Raw genomic sequence first — 24,901 nt, 5'->3', positions numbered from 1 at the left:
TACATTTGCCAAGCATTATAATTTGCCTCTATATTCCAGATCCCGAGCAGGGTTTGCCACTGCTGTACTGCAAGGGATCCTAAACACACCATAATCTAGTTTTATCCTCCTCCCGTAGTTGGCTATGGTATTCTACCCAGTTGTTATGACTGCAGATGCATCCATGAAGGACATAGTACAGTTTTGTACCTACCATAAATGTAGATGTCCGAACTGGATAGCATCTGCAGTCAGGATTACCCTCCCTCCTTCCCCTCTGTGGTACTCCTAGGGTGTTTTACCCTCCTAATAGCTAGCTGGTGGGGGGGAGTCTGTTATGGTGTATTTGTTTGTATATATGTACATACATGCTTATTTGTGTGTTTACCTCTATCTTTTTGGAAACATTGGCATCTATCCAAATTTTAGCCTCCAAGAGGGCTACTGGCATCTGGGGCAAGAAACACTGAGGAAAATGGCGTCGGCTGATGCCTTTATACCCGAAGACGAACAGAGATGACGTCGGGTGAGTGCGACATCAGCCGAAGCCGGACCCGGACTTTGGAATCCGGCCGACTGAAGGGCTGCCTGACGACAGGACAACCCAGTTGTTATGACTGCAGATGCTATCCAGTTCGGACATCTACATTTATGGTAGGTACAAAACTGTACTGTTCTTGCCGCCCCTATATTGCCTTTTTTTAGGCAAGGTTCAAATGACAAATTCACCACCGTGTCAGGAACAGGCAAGCAAAAACTGAGGGTGATGCTACTCAGTGCTAGAAGTCTAAATCTCAAAATGCACTCACTCGAAGCACTCCTTAAAATGGAGAACATCGATATATGTGCAGTGACTGAGACCTGGTTCAAGCCTCCAGAGAGCACCCATGCACTACCAGGCTATTACTCATACCACACTTTTTGGCCATGTAACCTGGACCAGAACACCAAAGGTGAAGGTGTGTCCATATTCATTAAGGATATCCACACCTCCAGGCTAGTTGCTCAGCATAATGCAGCCAAGGTTATCCAAGTGCATCTAACTCTGGGCAAAACTGCAATCCAAATTGCAGGTTGCTGCAGATCACCCATGCCCCAGGATTCCCACTCCTCTTTTCTTGATGTACTGGAAAGTATTAGGGTTCAACCAAACACCCTAATAATGGGCGATTTCAACTACCCCACCATTAACTGGGAAAACTACTCATGTACCAACTCCTTCGCTCAATGCTTTCTGGAATTCATAAACTCCAATGCCCTGGATCAACTTATCCACACCCCCCCCAGGGTCATCAATATCCTAGATCCTAGTCATTACCAACATGTGACCGGTGTTCCACACCTGAAGTCAACGCTTCATTGGTCCGATCCGACCATAAGCTAATTACCCTAGATATCGGCATCCTGCCCCCACCCCTCATTAAGGAAACAATGGTAAAACATTTCTCCAAAGCCAACTTCATGCTTTTTAAGACAGAAGTGGTGAACTTCATGACACCCATGCAGATGGACAATACAGTTATGACTACTGAATCCTACTCAATTGCGCTTTATAAGCACTTAATGAGTGCATGGATCGTGCTATCCAAAATAGAACCAAGACGCTATCCTCCAAAAAAAAGGAAGGCAATCTGGTGGTCCCCTGCCATAAACAAACTGTACAACAGAAGGAAGAAACTGTTGCAGAAGAGAGTAAAATCCCATGAGTGGAGGAGCTTCCCTGGTCAGCCTCGGTAAGAAGCTGCGATCCCTGATAAAGTCCTCCAAAGCTAGTTACGAAAACAAAATCGCCACTGATTCTAAAGAAAACCACAAAGCATTCTATAGCTATGCCAAGAATCTCAATGGCAACACTCAGAGCTGCTTTGAGTTACAGCACAATGGCACTAAATATACAGACCCAACTGATATTGTCAGCATCCTGGCAGATGGGTTCAGTGCCAACTTTACCTCCCCCTCACCCCCTAAAGAGCCCATCTCTGTACTGGAAGAATGCAACGTTCCTGTAATCACGGCTGCACAGGTAAAAACCACACTCTCCAAAGCCAAGAACACAGCATCCATGGGACCAGACAACATCCCAGGCTGCATTCTACACAAACTACAGAACGAACAGGCACCCCACCTAAGTACCATGTTCAGTCATAGCCTCACCTCAGGCTTTGTGCCTGCTGAATGGTGCACAGCAACGGTTATCCCACTCCGCAATGGGGGAGCCACCCGGACCCTGGGAACTACCGTCCCATTAGCCTGATGAGCCTGGTCTGCAAGGCCATGGAACGTATCCTCATGGAACTTACAAAGTCATTGGTAATCTCCAAACTCTGGACCCCACCCAGTTCGGGTTTGTAAATGGCAGATCATGTCCCCTAAACCTGATAGACTTCTTTGAAGCAGTCACCCAAGTCGTAGACAAGGGTAAGGTGGTTCACACAGCCTATCTAGATCTTGCCAAGGCTTTCAACACCATCCCCCACTCTGGAATTATAGATAAACCCACCAAACTAGGTATATATCTCTGTCACAAGATGGGTTGCCAACTGGCTCACTGACAGAACCCACACTGTGAAAGCAGCAGACTCCAAATCCGACTTCAGACCAGTAACAAGTGGAGTACCACAGGGTTCAGTTCTGGGTTCTGTCCTGTTTGGTATATACCTCTGTGAAGTACAGGCTAAAACAGAAGGTCTTTGGCTAACGAAATTCGCAGATGACTGCAAACTAGGAGCCAGAATCGAAACTCCTAACTATGTGGGCATCCTACAAAAGGGCCTCACTGAGACAGATGCCTGGTGTCCAAGCCATGGCCTCAAGCTCAGTGCCAAAAAGTGGATTGTCATCCCCTTTGGTAAAAACTCTGTACCCATGAACTGCAACATAGGTGGCAGTGTACTTAACATCAAAAGTGTGATGAGACCTTGGGACACAGGTGGACAGTAGTCTCTCCTTTGATCGCATCGCCACAGTAGTCAGGAAATCCTATGTGGCACACCTCATCACAAAAGGTTTCTCATCCAGAAAAAGAGGTCATTGTTCCCCTCTGCTCATCACTCAATTAGACCCATTATAGAGTACAATGCCCCTTTTGGTATGTACCTCACAAGACATCTGCAACTGGAAAGGCCGCAGAAATACCTCAGAGGATTACCGGCCTCAAACAGATGCCTTACGCAGACAATCTCAAAAAACTCCAGCTTTACTCCGTTGCATATCGCCTACTCAGAGGTGATCTTTGCCTAACATACAAAGCTATGTCAAACCCAGAGCTGTTGGACATGCTCCACGTAATAAAGAAATCCCAATCCCTCCCGAGCTACATATTCTAGGGACCTAAACTTTACCACAATAAGCAGAACATGCCGGAGGGATAGATTTTTGTCCCAGAGACTTCCCATACTCTGGAATAAACTACCTATCTATATCGAACAAAGTTCCTCATTAGCACTCTTCCAGAAAAATCTTGATGACTGGATGGAAAATAGGAAATTCACCCCGGGATCACCTCTGGGACTCTGCTTGACATTGGCACAGGAAAATAATTTTCTTGGGTGGCAACAGCCAGGGTACCTTCTTGGCTGGGCTTGTATAGGCCCCAGGGCCGATAGTCTAGTACCTACCTATGAACCAACCAAGCTTAAGTTCCCTTCTAATCTGAGAATTTCCCCTTTGCCTAGAAGTAGTGCAACAGTGATTTTAGTCAGGGCATAGTTCAGTTGTGTAAGAACTTGCCAAAACAGTATGTATCCTACTGACCACTGTTGTGGTATCGCATCCCACCGTTCTTCCCCTCTGTACATTTCCTACTGCCTCTCTCTCTTTCTCTTCTCCGTGTTTTTATTCTCTGGAGAACATCGTAGGACCAAGAGGACTTGCTTACCACTTCGTTTCACCCCTCCAAGCTGACCAGCCCCCCTCTGCCAGGAGATCTTTAGGCTGATGGCTTGGAGACAATCTGAGGACTTGCACTCAAGTACACCTATATACCCGTAAGCTTACAAGATGAAGTTGCATGTCAAGCATATGATACTGAGAAGGTAACAGCATTGTTACCTGGGCTGGATATCCGTGGTGATTAAACCCATTTGTTAAGAATACTGCAACACTGATCAGAAGGATATTTATTGATCTATTTATTTTATTTATTGACATTTGGTGACCAGGAAAGTCGGACTGCATCAGGAACCCATTTTCAGCATAGGCCCAGGGTGACAATGTCTAGCAAAAAAGTTTACATATACAAGTAAAAAAAAATCAGAAGTTGTTGCAGTAAAATTTGTGTTTAGAGTGCAATAGAATTTTTGAGAGAGTATCTACTTTAGAAATTATGAATTTTATTAAAATGCAGTAACAAGCAGAACAAGACCTCTGTACCCTAGTTGTTAACAGTTTAGGAGTAAGATAAGGCAATATCTCATAGTAATGCCTCTGGGACATCTGTACCCTAGTTATTAACAGTTTAGGAGTAAGATAAGGCAATATCTCATAGTAATGCCTCTGGGACATCTGTACCCTAGTTATTAACAGTTTAGGAGTAAGATAAGACAATATCTCATAGTAATGCCTCTGGGACATCTGTACCCTAGTTAACAGTTTAGGAGTAAGATAAGACAATATCTCATAGTAATGCCTCTGGGACATCTGTACCCTAGTTAACAGTTTAGGAGTAAGATAAGACAATATCTCATAGTAATGCCTGTGGGACATCTGTACCCTAGTTAACAGTTTAGGAGTAAGATAAGACAATATCTCATAGTAATGCCTCTGGGACATCTGTACCCTAGTTATTAACAGTTTAGGAGTAAGATAAGACAATATCTCATAGTAATGCCTCTGGGACATCTGTACCCTAGTTATTAACAGTTTAGGAGTAAGATAAGACAATATCTCATAGTAATGCCTCTGGGACATCTGTACCCTAGTTATTAACAGTTTAGGAGTAAGATAAGACAATATCTCATAGTAATGCCTCTGGGCAAAAAACGTCTACTGTTGTAAGTTCTTACACAACTGTGCTTTCCAATTGTCAAAAGATCTGCCTGAATAAAATCACTTCCTGAAATTCAAAGTCTAGGGATCTCGCCATCAGTTTACCTCCTTACCCTTTTGGGCTGGCTATTTTTATTGGTCTTCACAAAATGCCTAGCCTCAATTACAGCTCATTTGCAGACCTAGGGACAATGCATATTTATAACTACCTGATCAATTGGCTGCTGCTGACGTGTGGTCCTGGCTTCCTTCTTTGCTCCTTTTCTCCCAGTGTTTGACCTACTGCTGGCTTCTAGTCCCTGGCATCCACATTGCTCGTTTCTCTGCTTAATGCCATTGAATTTTAGGGTTGCCCTGATCATATTCCTTCACTAGGTAGGTCTGGTCATTCTGGATGGGAAGATCTCTTTGCCATTGGGTTATGAATGCCCACAGAATTGGGTGCGAGGCATAGAAAAGTCAGGTTTATCATTACTGCAGCCAGCTTGGCTGTCTTCTTTAAGCCCCATCACCCATTGACTTGCAGGGCTGATGTCACTTGGGAGGGAGTGCAATGGAGGTGGTAGGGAAGTGTCCTCACCTGCATTTTGTTATTTCCTGTCTCTGCCTGACCACCTTTTACAGCATTGGCTCTCATGGCCTGCTGTATTGCCGCCAGGGCTTGTGAAATGTGTGTCCCTCAACTCATTCGAACATCCTCCTGCTTGGAAGAGTTGAGTACACAATGCCTTGTCATTCTCTTCCTCTTGGAATACTGCAGTGTTCCAGCAGGCAGCTGAGACACCAGATGACCAGAGTTGGGAGCATGTCATCTCATCGAATGTCATTTCTTCAAATGTAAAAACAGTGAGTGCCATTTGATGAAATTTTCAGACGTCTACTTTTTTTTCTCTGCTGTTGTGTGACCTTGACATTAGTATGTGTGTGTTTATATACAAGTCCTAGGGGGTTGGGGTGCAGGTGGGCTTACTCCCAAAACAAAATTAAGTTAATTGAGGGTGGTTTCAGTGAATGGATCTAAGTTCTTTATCATTCACCAAAATTACCTTTGAGTCCAGCCACAGATAGGACGATAGGGACAGTTATTACTGTCTGGCAGCATAACTGATGGGATCTGTTGTTTTTCTGTGAGCCTACCGAGGAAGTTTGTTTTTCTATAGTCTGTTAGGATATCATAAGGAGAAAAGCCTTTCTTCCCCAGGGTAAAGTGTCTTCCTGCCCTAATGTTTCAGGATGTGAATAGAAGCTGCAGGAATTCTGCAATGTAGTTTTGAGGATCTTAGGTTTACGTGGCTTTGAGGTTCGTTTGATGCAGCAATTTGGTCCATAGTTCACACTTAGCTCTACAATTTTAGACTGGGCTCCTAATGCCATGATAAGGTTGGATTTTGCCTCTGCTGTCCTGCAGGGCTGCCAGCAGCCTGCCACGGGAAAGTAGCCACCCTCCCAGTGCAGGTTGTAAGTTTTGGTGATCATGCAAAGAACGTAGTACATGCATATAAACAAAAACTGTGCCGTAATGGTAGATGCTGGTGTAAGATAATGGTTGGAGTATAGTTTCCTTCCCTCCACCCCCTTTTGAGTTTTAAAGTGCAAAAGTGTAGTTTGCATGCATATCTAGCCGTACGGTTTGTAAAAACAAACCGCGGCTGATGTTACTTATCACTTCTGTGCATATCTAGCCGTACTGTTTGTAAAAACAAACCGCGGCTGATGTTACTCATCACTTCTGTGCATATCTAGCCGTGCTGTTTGTAAAAACAAACCGCGGCTGATGTTACTTATCACTTCTGTGCATATCTAGCCGTACTGTTTGTAAAAACAAACCGCGGCTGATGTTACTTATCACTTCTGTGCATATCTAGCCGTACTGTTTGTAAAAACAAACCACGGCTGATGTTACTTATCACTTCTGTGCATATCTAGCCGTACTGTTTGTAAAAACAAACCACGGCTGATGTTACTTATCACTTCTGTGCATATCTAGCCGTACTGTTTGTAAAAACAAACCACGGCTGATGTTACTTATCACTTCTGTGCATATCTAGCCGTACTGTTTGTAAAAACAAACCACGGCTGATGTTACTTACCACTTCTGAGTAGTAGTACTACTGTTTCAATGCATCTCGCCACCCCCCATCTGCTGTGCCTGCTGATATGTAGTGATACTGCATTTTGTCTCACGTATATGTAACATAATGCTGTTTGGACTTGATTGTGGCTGACAGTGGTCCCTGGACAAAGTTAATTTGCCTGGTTAGCAAAAATGTGAAGGGTATACTGCCGATCTGTGTTGTGAATTTTTCCTGTTGATGCAGCTATTTTTTTTCCTCCTTTCTCATTTTAATGTTACCATTCAGGAATGTGTTCACTGTAGCACCACTTCCTTGGGTGAGGCGTATAGACTTTTGCTCTTTCTGTACTGCCATTTTTGTTACTGTAAAACATACCTCAGCGTATTCCAGCTTATTTTCCCCGTCATTTGAAAAAGGTCATTGGTATTCAATACGTTGCATTGTGTGTGTTTGTACATAATATATATATATATATCTATATTAGATCTATATATATATATGTGTTTAATGATTAGAAGATATATTGGGTATGGATATAATAATTTTACAGTAGAACATGAGCACTTGTCACTTAAGCATATTGACGTAACTTTTTTCTTTTATAGGCGAACAAGAATCAGGTTGCTGTACCAAAGAAGAAGGAAGGGCAAGAAGGGACCAAGCAGGGGGTGAAGAAAACACAGAAAAATGTGGTCTTGCAAGGTGTCAGTAAATGCAATGAGATCAACTTGAAAAAGTGAGTGTTGCCTTTAAACCTAGTGAGACTTAATGCGTCTTGTAAGATATAGATGGGGGAAATGTTTGCATTTACTGTACAGCTTTGGAAGGTTACTGTGGAGCAGTGGCATTCAAATTTGAAAGTGACTGTGATATTTTGACCTGGTGACAGTTTATGTACACATTGTTAGGGGATGTTGCAAAAGTGTTTCTTATGCAATAGGAAAGGTGGTTTTGTTTGCCTTTGTTTTTTTTGGGGGGGGGGGTCGTGGGTCACAAGCACCCATTTTCAGCAGAGGCATGGGGGCACCTCCAGGTACATGACATTACATACAGAGTATATAACAGCAGTAACACGAGTACACGGCATTACATAGTATATAACAGTAACACAAGTACATAACATTACATAGAGTATATAACGGCAGTAACACAAGTACATATTACATACAGAGTGTGTAACAGCAGTTACACAGCTACATGACATTACATACAGAGTATATAACAGTAGTGACATATTTTACATTATATGATAAATAAGTTACATACATTTGAAAAGCTAAGTAAAACCACATAAAACATAATGTGAGTTGTTTCAAATGAGTGGCTGTGCAATGTGGTATGAGAAAGGAATTTAGTCTTAAAGGCAGAAAAGGGTATGCATTTAAGAGCAAGGTAAGGGTATAGAGATAGGTGGTGGTAGTAACTTGGTTGCTTTAGTAGCACGAAGACAGATTGCTTGGAAAGGGAGAAGCTAGATAGAGGTATGTGATGATACAGAGGTGTGGAGTACCTGAAGAGGAAATGAAAGGTCATAATAAGTGAGAAAAAAAAGATGGGTAGATAGGGAGCTGAAGTGCTTGTTCATAGGACATTACTAGGCTAACAACTCAAACTCAAGAGCCCTTACAAGCTTAGCCAGTTTTACCCATATTTTATCCAATTTTCTTTCCCTAAGGGAAAGCTAACAAGGGTGAGCAAGTGGGGGGTTTGAGAATTTTTACAGATTGCTTCTGTCCATTAGGGACATGGGTGCCACCCTAGGAGTGAATTTGTGATTTCCCGTTCATTGGTCCCGGTTCATGCTTTGAAGATGGTTGGGGAAGGGCTCTGCTTCAAGTGAATAGGAAGTCTAGTCCAGAGGAGGGGCCGTCTCAGACACATCTGTCTGTCTAGAATGATCCGTTCATGTCGGAGATCAGGTTTAGATCTTTGGAGCAGGTAACCTTGTGCAGTTAGTTTTGAAAATATGCAACATTTCCATAAGGGCTGGTTCAGAGACTGCCATGTTGGTCAGGCACAGATCACTCCTCAGTAATTGGTAAGAAACTCAATATATAGTGATGGGGCTTTGAATTGGTCTGCATATGGCATGTTGGTTATAATCTAATTTTACTTAAAATTTTTTTTTTTTTTAGAAAAATCTGAGGCCGCTGCCAACTGTTGTAGGTGCCTGACAAGGTACATGCCAAAGGGATGCATTATTGGTCTAATGAGGACCAAGTACAGGGGGTACCATGACATTCTTAGATCTGGATGCCTTGCTCTTACTTGTAAGCTGAGCCACATAGGATTTCTTCACCACCTTGGATGCACGGTGGTCAAAGTTCAGATTACTGAGTACCCAGATCTCTCATCTCTGAGTCCACTCTTAAGGGGGTGCTGTCAGTGTTGTAATTTATAGGAGTATTTAATTTCCCAAAGGTATTGTTGCACTTTTCATTTAGTTTGAGGTCATGGCTTTTACTCCAGTCTAGTCTGCATCGGACCTTTCTGTAGGATATCGACATTGTTTGGGGAGTCAGCGATTGCCCTGAACTTGCAGTTATCAACAGACTTTTTTTCAGCCAAAGGCCAACTACATTTGCCTTGCCATCTGAGAAGTATATGTCAAACAGGAGGTTGCCTAATACTGAGCCCTTTGGTACGCCACTGATAACTGGCTTCTTGCTAGATGTGACTTCCTCCATTCTAGCAACACGTATTCTATCAGTGATCCATTTGGCTATCCATCTAATGACGTAGAGGTTTATGCCTAATTTTGTGAGTTTATCTATAATGCCCAAGTGGGGTATTGTCATGCCTTGGCCAGGTCAAGGTAGGAGGTATGCACCATCTAAACCTCATCCATGACCTCAAATAATTCCACCAGACTGAATAGGCATAACTCCGTCTTGATGAAGCCGAATTGAGTTGGGTCTAGAGTCTGGAGATTTCCTATGTCATTGTTAATCCAGATCAATTATTCTTTCAATAGCCTTGCATATGAGGCTAGTCAGACTTGTGGGTTGTTAATTTCATGGGCCACTTGATGGTTCCTCCACCCCCCCCTTGTGCAGAGAGGTGACTGTTCCTGTCCTCCATTCTACTGGGGCAAAGTCTGTCTGGCGACTGTAGTTAAATAGTGATCCGAGTGGGTGTGCCGGTTCATGTTTAAAGCTATTTAATGGACATCCTGTGATTCTTTCAGGTCCTCATTGATGTAGTGTTTCTAACTTTAGATAGCGCAGTGACAAACATGCTCTTTTGTGATAACAGGCAAAGAAAATGGCAGTGAGTATTTTATGGGGAGTGACCAGAGATGATGAGGGGATAAAATTTAAGCTGGATTTATCGGCCAGCAGGTTTGCTATTTCTTGCCTAGTATAGATAGTGCCATTTACAACCAACAAGGCACATTGAGTGTTTCCTTTAAGATTCCGGACATAACTAAAAATGCTTTGTGATTATCCTTTGCTTGGGAGGCTGTTAGTTTTGTATTTAGCTTTTGAAGATTTTTCTAGTTTCCTGATTTGCTTGTTGAAACTAAAGAGGGTTTTTTTTCTCTGTTGTGTAGCCTTTCACTTCTAGAGAGGAATGTCTTCCTTCTGTTGTGTAGGGTATTTATGCCAGGGGTCGTCCAGGGTGACTTGTTTTTCTGTTTAGAACTGGATGTAGTGTGGTCATGTACTGCTGTTTCTGTACAGTTGTTTAATTGGCTGTACAGGGCATTCAGATATACTTTTGCATAGGCTTCTGTGTTTTTGAGGTTAGGGGGAAGCTTTAAAATTACCTATGCTATCACTTAATAAAAGGTAATTTGCCTTGGGAAGAACCCTTTAGGGTTTTAGGGACGGATGGGGGTTCTACCATACATTTATTTCAAAGGAGACAGATTTATGATCCTGTCTTACCAATGAGCCCATTATGCTGGGGGGGGGGTTGCAATGTTCCCCTGTGTTTGAGTACTGTGTGAAGGATATTTTAGCTCATATTGGGAGAACAGACCAGCTGTTCCAGATCATTTGCATTGACAAAGTCCAGGAATCTCTGAGCCTGCATGTTAGTGGTCATATACTTTTCCTAGTTTATGGAGGGGTAGTTAAAATCACCCATGAGTAGTGTGTTGGGCTCAACGGTAAGTGATTTTAGCAACTTCAGGTATGCAGAGTAATTTTCTTGGTTCATGGTTGGGGATTAGTAGCTAGCAGCATGGTCAGGGATTTTGTCTATAGTCACCTGGACATGGAGTAGCTCAGGTGAGTCATCCTGCTTGACTAATCTTGGTGTGATTGCTTATGTAGGTGGAAACACCACCCCCCTCCACCCCTTTTCAGAGGGTGATCTGAATGTGTGATAGGCATTATAGCCTTGCACTGCTGGTGTGCTTTCTGCAACTGCATAGACGTCAACATTCTCCACAGTGTGGAAAGCTTCCAGGGAGTGCAGTTTAAGACTCCTAACATTGAGCAGTAGTACCTTCAGCTTGGCAGTACAAAGAATTTGTTACATTGGAAATTCTGTTGGTTCAGCACTGCCTAAAAAAGCCACTATGGGGTTGGCGAATGCCTTGGCCAGTATTTTGAAAGCCTGTTACAGATGCAGACCATCTCTGGCAAAACAGTGTGGTCTGTCAATCATGATGTCCTAGGCAGACCAATACCGGATCCCCTTGGAATGACACAAGTAGCTAAGCCAGTTATTGACGTTTGTCGTTTTCTGTTTGTATTGTAGTATCATTCTTGGTGAGGGTAGAATGAGCTCAATGCAAGGCTCATACCCATCTGAGAGACAAATTTAGAGAGGTCCATCATAGCCCAGGGAGGTACGTCTCGAGTCATTCACACCCACATGGGCTGTGACTGAGTCGTACTGGTACCTGTGGTTGAGTATATCATATCAATAATTGTGGACAGGAATAGTGGCTAGAAAGATGCACGCTAACAATCTCAGCCTGGATTAGTACAGGAGTGGATCCTAGGATTTAGATGAGAGTTCTTAGTGTTTGAAGGCAAAAAGGTTGTAGTCCAGAAAGTTCGTGGAAGTGAGTTCCATGTTTTGGCTGCAGAACTGAGAGTAAAGGCTTGTCCAGATGACTTATTAGGTCTCTGTATTAAGAGGAGGAGTTTATCCTCTGAAGATGTCTTTTGGCAAAATATTTGTGTAGTGCAGCGCTAAGGGTAGTGCAGGTTGCAAGTTTATGAATGATGATGTGGGCAGTTATCAGCTGAAGGTGAGAGGTGGTAGAGAAGTTAGAGCCACTTAAGATTGCCGAACTGTGCAAGGATGTGTATAGTAAGTTGCACTGGTTGCAAGTTTGGCAGTTTTGTTATAGCACATTTCAAATTTAGTTTTGCAAATATATTTTAATGAAGTTTTAAACCTGTTTAACAATATCCAGAAGGTAAAAAGTAGTGGCAAGAATTATGAAACAAGCAATCATCACAATAACTATAACATATATAGAACTGTATACACAATATAGAAAGACTAATTGCTGTGATAATGACTTATCTAGTAAAGATTGTTTATTTTAGTATTTTCATTGAAAATAAATAAAATATGTATAAGGATTTAGTAGTATAAGGTCAGAAAAAGATAAAAGGTGCAAAAAGTAGAGAAAGGTTTTTGGTTAATGAGATTAATTTGATAAGATTTGAAATATAATTTGCCAGTTGTGTAAACAATTTAATTAGAATGGTGAAGTGGTGCAAGTTTTAATGCGCTTAAATATTTAAAAAGAGCTCAATAAAATTGAGAATAGGTAAAACTTCATAAATGTAACTAGTTCTGCAGAATATATAATTTGAGCAAGGCAAAACAAGTAATTAGGCTTCACAACTTTAATTTAGTTTTCAATGGCGTTTGTGTATTTATTAGGATTGGAACTCCACATAGTGAGGTTAGGTTGGATTTGGAGGTGTTCAGAAAGTTTGTCTGTAAAGCATTCTATGTTTCCGGTGTGTTCTTTTGGTATTACTGTAGGTGTGAAGATCAAACTTTAGCTTTTCATCTATTGCACCTAATCGTTTGATGTGTCTACTACTATTTGTGTTTAGAGACTAGGTCTTAAACTTGAATTTGCCATTACAATGGGTTTTAACGGTAGAGAGGAAAAGCTTTGTTTTCTTGGGGTTAAGCAATTTGACATTACTAAGCCAAGTTTCAATAGGAGTGAATGATTGTATTTGCTGTAGTGTGGCAGGCAAGTTGTCAAGCAGATATTTGGTGAAACTGTCTGCATATTGAATTAGGGAGCCTTAATAGAAGGATGAATGAGTATTGATGAAGATAAAAAGGGGGTGAAGCAATGGGCCTTGAGGACCCCCAATGTTATCGGGAAGGTGTGGTGATGAGGCCTTGCTATTTACTGATTGCTGTTTCTTTGAGAGGTAATTAGTAAACCTTTGGAGAGTGGAAGGGGATTGTCAGAGGATGGAAAGTTGATGTATGAGCTTAGGAAGTGAGACAGTATTGAAAGCCTTGGATGGGTAAAGGAATAAAGAGGAGACTAGTTTGCTAGAATCTCTGGCTTTATTTACAGTGTTTGTAAAAGATCGTGTGGTAGTTACAATACTGTGGGTGGGTTGAAAACTAGGTTGAGTAAATAGAACCAACGTTGGATACTAAAGCAGAATTACCTCTTTTATGCACTATTTAGAATTTTTTTTTTTTTTTTTTTTTACATAAGATGGGACATAAGCTTTAGTGATCTACTGATAACACATGCTAATTGGATAAACTGTGGTTTCTGCAGCTAGTTTTAGGTATTCTGATGGGAGGTTGTTTTTTTTTTTTTAAGTTGGTGGGGACAGGTTGTAAAGGAAACAAGAGGAAATTGGGGGGGATAGCAAGAGTAGATTCTGGTGTGTGAGTGGAGTGAGTTAGGAGTGGGGGTAGATAGTTTTGAGAGGAGGAGGATGTGTGCAAGGAGTTTGTGGTTAAGCTGGCTATACTTTTCAATAAAATTAAGTATTGCACTTGCTTGCATTTTAATTGTGGGGACCTTTCAGGATATGGACTCTGGTCTTTTGATCCTGGGTTATGGAGTGAATGACAAGAATTTGGTTGGGGGGGGGGGGCTGTTTTATGGTGGTATTAAAAATACCAAAGGTTTTATTTTTAAATCCTTCACTCCATAACCAAGTTAAAAAAAACGTGAAAAAAAACAAGTGGCTATATCTTTAAAGTTGTAAGATGTGTATTGGTTTTGTTCTTTTGCCATTCCTTCCTTGCCTTGTCCCTAGTGTTTACTTAGCTTTGAAAGCCACGGAACATGATTAGATTTGATTTGTTTTTGTATGAAGAGAAGTTAAAATTATAAACACTATCTAGAAATGTTGCATTGAAATGATTTTGTGCTTCATCTAGAGGTAAAGTTTTTAAAATGTACCTGTTCATGGCTTTTAATGAGTCAGTGTACAACCGTTTGAATTTTGCAAGCCTATGGGTTGTTTTATCTTTGTTCTTTGGACAGTTAAGAAATTGTTTTATAGGTGTATGCAGGTAAGTGGTCACTTAAGGTATCAAGAAGTGTACCAGCATTAGTAACCAGAATCCAGTCAAGGATGGAACCCAAGCTACTATTTGTTACATAAGCTGAGTGAATGTGTTTATGCTGGATGTTGGGAAGTCTGTGGTTAAATTCTGCCAGTTAATATTACCATCACCAAAAATAGTTTCATTTCTAATTGCAGTGGATATCCAGAATACAGTATCTCCTAGAATAGGAATAATTGTGTCCAGGAGGATGTAAAATACAAAAATGCATTAGCTGTTTGTAGCATTTAGTTTTAAGAAGGCAATAAGAATGCTGGCATGGGTGAATTTTGGAATGGAATTTGAGTAAGGAGCAAGACTGCAAGAGTTAAGATGAAGCAAGGCGATTCCACATGACTTCTTTTGCACTGTAGCTGCTCTAATTGTATTGTAGTTAGGAGGATGAAATTGAGAATCTTACATTGGGTTAAAGCAAAGTTTCTGCAGCGGATAAAACACTGGAGATGTGTGCTATCCATGCATGGAAGGTTATTTTGTTGCATATACTTTGAAAATTTACTCAGAAGATTTAGAGTCTTGGATATGTTGGATGAGACTTGGGTTAGGGTGGATATCTTGGCAATGAAGGATGTTGTGAAGTACTGTCTGACTATATAGCATATGATTTGATGGGTTGGGTTGTTTTTTTTTTTAATTTTAGAACTTGGAAGGTATGTTTGCAGTATTTTGCATTTAGTGTAGTCAGAAGGCCATTTTTGAATATGGTGGGGGTGTTATCATGATAGCTATTGTTGAAGTCATGGCTACTCTTAGTGGCCGTGACACTTGTAGCTCGTGCCGTTATTGAATGTAAATATGTAATGTTTGAGAAGAATGAGTGAGGTAAAGCAGGAAGCTAACAGCATGGTAGATGTAGGGTTTGATATGAAAGTATGAGACGCAATGGAAGAGTTGGGGTGCAGAGTACGGCAGGGAAAGGGGAAGACTAGTGGGGTGAAGGGCAGGGGGAGAGGAAGAAGTGGAGATTAGGTTACATGCGTTACTAGCTAAATTATGAAATTTGTGAAGATCGGATGAAATGCTGTAGAGGTGGAGCATGGTGAAGTACAAGAGCAGAGATGGTAGGGGTAGGTGGGATTTCGAGTATGGTGGCGATCAGAGTGGGGCTCAGTCAGGTAACCCTTCTTTTTAGTCAGACTATAGGGTAATATTACAGACAAAACTGCATTAGTGTGAAACTGTAAAGTTCTGTTCAAGAGTATTGATATGAGTATTACACATGTAGAGTTTTATTTTAGCTCAGAAATGCAGCAAAGAGTTGTGAGCCAAAGGGTAGAAGAAAGCAACAGAGATTTTTATGGGCTGTGCAAGTGGAATTTGTGCATCTAATATTGTAAAATTTTCCATTTAGGTTCACTGTCATTTATGGTGTCCCCAAGCCTTCATAAACTGAACTTCTATGCTCGGAGATATGCATGCTATATAGCTGCAAATGCAGCGACATCACGTGTCTTGAGTACAGCTAGGCTTTGAGCCCAGTAATCCATTTCTGCCACTCTCACAGTACATGCAAGAGTCTTCATTTTTGTCTGAAAATTGTTTCCATTTGATGATTTAAAGAGAAACATTTCGAGTGTTCTTATTTTAATAAGAGTGCAAGCTGATCAGTCTGTAGATATCTTGAAGGCAAAAACATTCCTACCCTTCCTTGCTATCAGAGTGGTAAAGATGGTTGAAAGCTCTCTGCATGAGGATTGGTGAGGGGGACCCATGCACAGCCCCATTTAGACAGACTTCCATTAGAAGGCTTAAGAAGCTGAGGATAGGCCTTGGTCAAGGACTCTTGGAGACGAGCGCATTTCAGAAATTGTCCTCTTGTCCCTTTTTGTGGCTGTTTTGTCTTGTGTGAGCAAAGGCCTTGCTTTTTGTAGACACAAGGCCTGGAAGAGATGAACCCCTTTGCTTCCACTGTTGGAACACATTCTGAGGTGTGGGGAAATGCCCATTGCTAGGTCATTTAACAGGCTGTCAGTGATCTTAATTCACACAGTGTTGCTTGTGTCGCCAAGCTCCCAGGTCAGTGGTTGTATTTGAGTAGGGTCACTTTCCAGGTTTATCTCTGTCCAGCAAGATCCAGGGAATCTGGTAGATGAGTCCACTGAGTCTTCCTTACCAAGACTTACTGTGTGGGTCTTTGACTTAATCTGGTAGGAGCTGTCCGTAAATGTGCAGGGCTGAATTCTTGGACAGCATAGGCTGATGCTTGTAACAAGCTGGAGAACGTAGGTTCATAGTTATTTGGGTAGTTACTAGGCACTTGGCCTGGTAAGCTATTTGAGGCGCTTAGCCCAATTGTCTTGGAGCACTGCCTGGTTGAATGTCTTGCTCAGACTACCAGTAGGCAAATGGGATGCTAATAGAAGTGAGCCTTGGACTTCAATTAACTTAACTGGTGGCATTAATTAATTTTATTTATCCTGTTGTTGACTGGGTTAGTCCCACTAGGCTCGTAGCCCCTTTCAGGGGAGAACCGAGGTGTTTATACTAAAAGGGTAAATTTGACCAGGGCATTGGGGAACTTCCCCTACTCTTAGTTGGGTGCCATGGGATCTTCTACATCTACCCAAGGGGCCACCAGCTCAAGAAGATGGTGCTTGTGTTCAGTGTCTCATCCGAAGGGCGGTGAACTTCGGACTTGAACACCCCTGTTGTGCTGCACTGCATTGTCAACAATCTATTTATGTGGTGTGGGAATAGAACCCACAGTCTTCTGCACCAAAGGAGTGTGTGCCGCCTCTTGACATTGACACTGCTAATTAATCCTGTTTGTTAGCTCCCAAGTCTTTCATATCTCTGTGCTTCCACTATCTAATATGCCCATTGCAGTAAATCATGATTAGTGTTGCTCATGTTCAACATTTGTCTATACCGATTATGCATTAGTGCATTTGTTTTGGAACTGGTGAGGTTGGAGACTGCTTCCACTTTTCTTGAGTAATAAGTTTGAGGTTTTGATGCCACTTTTTTCCTGAAGCAGTAATGACAGTGAAGCATTCCCATTCTATAACTACTTAGGTGACCCACTGTTCCTTTGAAACATTGAGTCATAGAAAGTTCATTATTGACTAGCCTGTCTTCACCCAACAGCATTTTGGAGAGCATCTGCAAAAGTAGAAACCACTCTGAACTCTTTCTTTGCCATGTATATGGTCATCAAAGATGATATATGCACCCTGAAAATTCTGTAATCTGTTAAGTTTCCCAAGAAAAAACGTTTGTCAGTTAATGAGCAGAAAGGAATAAAGTACTAATCACACCATTCTCTAACACCTACATATTTCTTTTTGGATCAACACAAGGGATAGCAAGTCCATTATTTTGCCTTCCTGCCACCAGCATCAAATCCAAAGTTATGGATAAGAGTGGGCAGTAGTCCCCTCACAATGTCTTATTTTGGTGTTAGAACCCTGTCTTACGTTTGCAGATTTTGCCTCCCTGGTGGATCATGGGCCACTTGACCAGGCACTGGAAGCGCTGTCAACCCTTTCTGGGTTTGCAGTTTTTCAAAATTAACTTCCATGTAGTTTTTTCAAAATTAACTTCCATGTAGTTTTTTCAAAATTAACTTCCATGTAGTTTTTTCAAAATTAACTTCCATGTAGTTTTTTCAAAATTAACTTCCATGTAGTGTTCCAAATTTTGACTGAGTTGATGAGATGGTTAGGATTGCAAGTTCAGGGATGCCCACCAAAGATGTTGCGACTCCCTGGATGAAGCAGTCTTTTTTAAAAGCATATCACACAGTCCACTATGGACATCCTTTTCAGAAACAGGGATTAATTTGGCCAGTTAAACCCACTTAAGTTCCTCTAGACCTAGCATGCCAGCCAGACCCCTCAGAAGAAACTTCATTGCAGAGCAAGACAGGTCCTTATGTGAAGCACTGTTTTTTTTATTCCTTTCTTTTGTTGACCCAGTCACTCAAGAAGATGATTGAGGGCCAAGCATTCACAATCCCATTGATATTCTAGGTCTGCTCATAAATATGCTGGTTATGAACTTTCCTATGCTTAGGGGGATCCACAACCAGGACCAGAGAGTTCTAATTGTAGATTGACATGTAATGGAGTTCTTAGGTTCCCTTGCTAAAAGGCTCCATTAGGAGACCAACCTTGTCCAAACACCATTTTTACTGATGACCCACTGTGTTGTTCAAGGAGGTGTTGAAGCAGTCTCCTCTTTGCAATGAGGCCACTGGTTTTACTTGCCCCTGGGTTTCTTTTTCCAGCGAAAGATGGTAGGATTCTGTTCTGTTGTAGGCCTCTGCCACTTTACTGAGCACCTCTTGTATGTCCGGTTCTAGATGGCCATTCGTGCCTGGATGGCATGTGTGCATGACTGATACAGTTTGATCCATTATTTATGGGATGTGCAGGGAATGTTCCTTAAATTCATTCTGGGTGCCACTTTACTTCCAGAGTGCTGTCATATAGACTTCACTCTGCATCTGAAGTGTTTTAAGGTTTAGAACTAATTGCAAGAAAAGGATCTATGTACATTTCCTGACATGACAACTGAATGTTAAAGGACTCTTTGGTGGTATGCCTAAATTAGAAACTTCTGTGGCTGTGGTACCTAACCTTAATGCTAAACTGAATAAGACCTCTGTGCCGAGAAAATTGCTTTAATTTGAATGGGATTGTACAATACCCATTGTCTGTCATTCCTGCCTACTAGAAAGGTCCTTGTGGTGATGCACTTGCTAGCTTAGGAGGGGATGTAAACGAGGGTTCAAGCTTCAATTCTCCTGCACCTATTAGACCTGACAGCTCCCATGGTCATCATAATGATGCATGCTTGAGGAAACAGGTGATGTCCTTCTATTAATATGCTGCTGTATTCATGATATTAGGGAGTTTGCCTCGAACTTACATTGGCCGTTCTACAAAAATTAAATGCTACCACTAAAGTGTGCGCGATATCCTGCGCCTCTCTCTCAGAAGTTTGGTATAATGCAGATGTTCTTCGTCTTCCCTTGCTGCAGTCCTGACTATTTGCAGGTTGGCGTTCTGATTTTTTCGAGAAACCGTTTCAGACCCGAAAACAGAGTTGATTGTGCTAGGTTAGTGTTTGGACAAAACAGTGAAGCCTAGGGGTGAGGAACTCCTTTAGAAGGCTCAGGGAGCCAGAGGTTTTGCCAGGAGTCTCTATGGAGTCTCAGGCAGATACTTTACTGTTACAGGATGTGCCCTCTCAGGAGGTAGGCCAGGCTGAGGGGCTTCTCAGGTAACTGTTCTTCCCTCTCTTCCCAAGGTAGTTAGGGCCTCTCCTTCTGTTGCCAAAGCTTCTTTTAGAGGTAGGCCAAGTTCAGCTTCTGTGTGGGCTTCTCCCAGAATTTCGGCTCTGTGCCTAAGAAACATATGCTTAAAATGGCAGAAGATTTGATTACTCTGATTAGAGGTTCTATGCCCCCACCTGATAAGAGGCCTAGGGTGGAACAGGAGTTTGATAGTTTTGAACAGTGTTCACAGGCTTCAGAGTCTTCTGTGGAAGACTTGCAAGAGTTTCCTACTTATTCTGATTCTGATGTGGATGATTCCACTCCTTCAGCTTCTCCTCCTGAGGATTTTTCATTTTCAGAGACTCTTCACTCCATGAGGGAGCACTTTAAATGGGAAGGCCAAGATTACTCTGACTCCAGAAAAAGCCTCTTGTTTTTGCCCCAGCATCGGTCCTTAGCCATTCCTCCTGTGTTGCATCCGGTGGCGGATGTTTCTGCAGCGGCTTCTCTGACCCCTGCTCCTTGCCTCCTGCTCCTGTTAAGCCTGATAGGTATTATAGGGCTCATAAGTATTTGTTTAAGAGTCCCAGGGCGGACCAGAAACTGTTTCTCAGGGGCCTAAAGGTGTTAAAGCTTCTGTGGTTAAAAATCCTGTACCCTCTGATAAAGAGGCAAGGGCTTTGGATAGGTGGGGTAAGAAAGTATATACTTCTTCCACTCTAGTCATGAGGGCGTTGAATTGTCAGTTTCATATGCTGAAATATCAAAATTATCTCCTTTCACAATTGAAATCTAAGGTGGATGCTTTGGCGGAAGGTATTGAGTGTAAAGAATTGCTGGATTTGGTTCATGTGTCTGAACAAGTGGGTAAGCATTCTTTGCAGTGTGGTTTTGATGCTGTTCAGGCCTCCTCGAGGGTGGCTGCTACTAGTTCTGGACATGCCTGGTTGAAGGATCAGAATTTAGCTGAGCATGTTAAGACTAGGATTTTGGATGCTCCTTTACAGTCTGATGTGTTGTTTGGACCCTGTGGAAGCAGTTTTAAAGAAAATGGAGGACAAAGCTAAGTCTATGCAGACTGTTAAAGATTTTTGCAGGTGCAGCCTCCAAGTTTAGTAGAAATTGGCCTGCTAAGGGGTGGACATATCCTGCTTGGTTCCCAGTCTAGGGGGGTGGTCTAGATAGTAGGGGCAGGGCTCAAGGTTCGTTTAGGCCTAGATCAGACAGTTCACCTGCTCAGACTTCTGGTGAGGGCAGGGGTCAGTCCTTCGTGCAAGCAGAACCCAATGACCTGCTTTTCAGCTGCCAGTGGACTCGGCAGCTCCTTTGGGAGGAAGATTGTCTCTTTTCAAAGAAAATTGGGATTTAATCACTCAAGACAGATGGGTGCTGGATATTATTCATCACGGTTACAGATTTTATTTCCACACAATGCCCCTTTCAAAGGCATGCCAGATGTTCCTCCTCCACAAAGAAAAGAGGCTCACAAGCAAGTTTCTCAGTTACTCCAGATAGGGGCCATTCAGCCAGTCCCTGTATCAGAAAGGGGCTTCGATTTTATTCTCCGCCTGTTCTAGTACCAAAGAAGGGGAACACGTGGAGACCAATTCTGGATTTATCTATCCTCAACACTTATCTGGACATTCCCAAGTTCAAGATGTTGACGTTACAGCAACTGTTACCTCTGCTGGGCAAGGATCACTGGATGGTAACTTTGGATCTCAAGGAAGCTTACCTTCATGTGCCTATAAGGCTAAGTTGCAAACTGGAGATTTTCATTATCAGTTCTCTGCATTGCCCTTTGGCTTATCTACGTATTCACAAAGGTTCTGGCTCCAGTGATAGCTTACTTCAGGCTTCAAGGCATTCAAATCTATCCTTACTTGGACTGACTGCCTGATTCTGGCTCAAAAAAGGAACACCTTCTACAGCATCTGGAATATGTCATAGCAGCTAAGATGCTAGGTATTCTTCTGTGAACTAAAATAAAGTCAGTCTAGTACCCTCACAAGACATGTGCTTTCTGGGTGTGAGACTGAATACAGCAGCTCAGATGGCCTTGGACAAACAAAGAGTCTGTCACTTCACTTCACATCAACTATCTATCTTCATCAGTCTGACTGCAAGGAAGGACCTTCCTTCATTAGGGGGGTTCATGGCATCTTGTTCTGGTGCTTCCCAATGCAAACTGCATATGAGGAAGCTGCAATGGTATCTCAAAATGTATGGACACAGCACTGCCAAGATTTGGACACTGTCATTCAAATAATACCTTGCCTTCAAAAGGAATTCTTGTGGTGGGAGCTCATCTAATGGGAAAGTGGATACAAGACAACAAGGCTGCCAGACTACAGCATCTACATATCAACATGAAGGAGATGTTAGCAGTCCAGTTTGCATTGATGAGGGCAGGTGTTGATTCTGACAGACAACACAACTGTCATGTGGTACATCAACAAGCAAGGGGAACACATTCTTATCCTCTATGCAGGCAAGCAATGATTTTATGGTAGCAGATGTATTAAGCAGACAAATCATGGATCATCTTCATGTATTTCAGAAATTGACAGTGTCATGGGGAACTCCAGACATAGATCTGTTCGCTTCTCCACTAAACCACCAGCTGCCAAAGTATTGCACAAAGGGGTTTCATCACACAGCTTGGAAAGTGGATGCTCTGTCTTTCAGTTGGAAAAACCTTCATGTCTATGCCTTTCCACCTCTACCTCTTCTTCCAAAGGTATTACTAAAGGTCAGACAAGACAGGCCAAGGATGATTTTGATAGCTCCAGATTGGCCTCGCAAACACTGGTACCACTTCTAAGGAGTCTTGTAAAGAAGCCTCCATGGCCTTTACCTCTGATTCCTCATCTGTTATCTCAGAAGGACGGTCATCTGCTCAATGTCAAGCTTCAATCTCTTCATCTCACAGCTTGGCATATTCTGTGTTGGTCTCAGCTTCCTCAACAAGTTTTAAATGTGATTATGGAAGCTAGAAGAGTAGTACTAGCAGAAAAATGGAAGAGATTTTTATTTTGGAGTACAGCAAAGAATTTGGAGATTTCAGAGCCTAATTTGAGTGTGGCTCTTCAATATCTTACTGAATTATTGGACAAAGGTTTGTCCTTCTCTTCCATAAAGATTCATGCTGCAGCAATTTCAGCTCACTATGATTGTGACCCACCTTTGTTTTCATCCTTTGTTCAAGCAGTTTCTTAGAGGGGCAAAGAATATAACCTGCTTGGGATCTCAATTTTGTGTTGGAAAAACTTACTCTACAACCTTTTGAGCCTGCAGCTACTGCTGAATTGAAATATTTGTCATGGAAGACTGCTTTTCTGTTGGCTATTACTTCTGCAAGAAGGGTGTCTGAGTTGCAGGCCCTTATGGCAGTAGAGCCCTTTTTTTCCATAAGGACAGGGTTTCATTCGTTACTAAATCCTTCCTTTATGCGAAGGTGGTTTCTAGTGTGGCTTTAAACCAAACTATTCATTTGCAGATCCTCAAAATAAAGGGGAAAAGATTTTGCACACTTTAGATGTACACAGGCAATTATTATTTGAGCAGGACTAAAGATTTTAGGCAGTCTCAGCAGTTACTTGTTTCTTTTGCTTTGAGTTCACAGGGCAAGCCTGTGTCAAAACAAACTATTTCTAGGTGGATTGGCTTTTGCATTGCATTTTGTTATTCCCATCATGGCAAAGAGGTTCCAGCTGGGATTAGGCCTCATTCCACTAGGGCTACTGCCACTTCAACAGCATTTCTAAGGGGTGGCAACTAAGGATATTCTGGAAGCAGCTACTTGGAGTTCAGTGCATACTTTCTCTAGGCATTATCACCTGCCTATATACTCTAAGACTAGAGCTGGTTTTGCCACAGCTGTTTTACAAGGCATGTTGTCAGCTCCTGCTACTTTATAATTTGCCAGCCTCCCTTACCTCTGCTTTGGGATTCTAAAGAACATAGTACAGTTTTGTACCTACCATAAATGTAGATGTTTTGTGTAGGTGAGTTTACATGCTTATATTTTTGTATATATATTACTGTATATATTGTACATGTTTATTGGTGCAGGTTGTTTTTGGACTTGTTTTTTGGGTCTCTCTGACTCTGGGCAAGAAAAGACTGAGGTAGGTACAAAACTGTACTATGTCAGCACGCACCTTCCTCTTCTGCCACCTGTGTGACTGCCAGCTCCAGTCATTGCTTTTCCAGAAGAAGCGTTTCCTATCTCCGACTTCAGATAAGTACCCCTTAGGAGTTTTTTTATTTTGTTACTTGCTACTGTTTTGGGTTACATGTCAGGAAGTGCAAGTGTAGGTGTGGAAGGCAAATTCCACATAAGGATTCACATGAGCTCTGCCTATTTTGCCTAGGCCGAGAACACGATCATACCACCTTTAGTATTCATCAGGCCTTTGTTCCCAAGACCCGTAGAAGCAGTGTAACTGCCTTAAAAGTATACCTTGAGAATTGGAGACTGAAACTTATAGCCTCTAAAATAGACCTGACGTCAGAACACACTGACGAGCCTCCAGTCAAGAAGGCCAAAAAGAATAGACCTGAACAGACTAATGCACCGTCCACCTCTCGAGGCTAGTGAAGGCCTGGAGTCTGAGCCAGAGTCCTCTGAGCCTCCTTTGACAGAAGGCCTGGAGGATATCCATTCTTTGCCCAAGGTAATGTCCCAGAGGGAATCTCAGGTGTCAGATTCTGTCGCCGAGGGGCATCCTAGGCTCGTCATATCAGAGGGTCCACGTGGTCTCTCAAATCATTGTACATGAGGACATGGTCTCTGATGTGGCATGCCAGCCAGTGTCAGGCAGTCTTACTCTCCACCGCATTTCAGAATCCTCAGCACCAGCGACCCATAAGAGAAAACAGAAAACAAAACATATTTTTCAACATCTGCCATCTTAGTCTGTCGAACAGCCTCCTGATCGGCAGGTCTTCACCCAAGCCCTTCTCGACACCTTTCCTGGTCTTGCATCAGGGCCTGACGCCTTCCCAGGCTCCTATGCCCTCTACCACAAAGGGACCTGCTCCTGACATCTCCTCAGAAGAGGATTCATCAGAAGATGAATCCCTCACCTATTCTTCACAA

General features: G+C 42.3%; 1 protein-coding gene across 3 annotated transcripts in view; it reads left to right on the top strand.

Moving 5' to 3' along the window:
- Nucleotides 1-24,901, top strand: part of CCNB3 (cyclin B3) — a 1,510,800-nt gene that overhangs the window by 448,466 nt on the left and 1,037,433 nt on the right. For all 3 annotated transcript variants that reach the window (XM_044057491.1, XM_044057492.1, XM_044057490.1), the window contains exon 4: nt 7,646-7,776. In XM_044057491.1, coding sequence (XP_043913426.1) covers nt 7,646-7,776 — 131 coding nt within the window. The remainder of the gene's footprint in view (nt 1-7,645; nt 7,777-24,901) is intronic.

Source organism: Protopterus annectens, chromosome 15.part0, assembly GCF_019279795.1.
Source record: "Protopterus annectens isolate FY-2018-M chromosome 15.part0, PAN1.0, whole genome shotgun sequence".
NCBI classification, from domain to species: domain Eukaryota; kingdom Metazoa; phylum Chordata; order Ceratodontiformes; family Protopteridae; genus Protopterus; species Protopterus annectens.
Note: the sequence above shows the minus strand (reverse complement) of the source record. Positions and strands in the feature narration are given on the sequence as shown.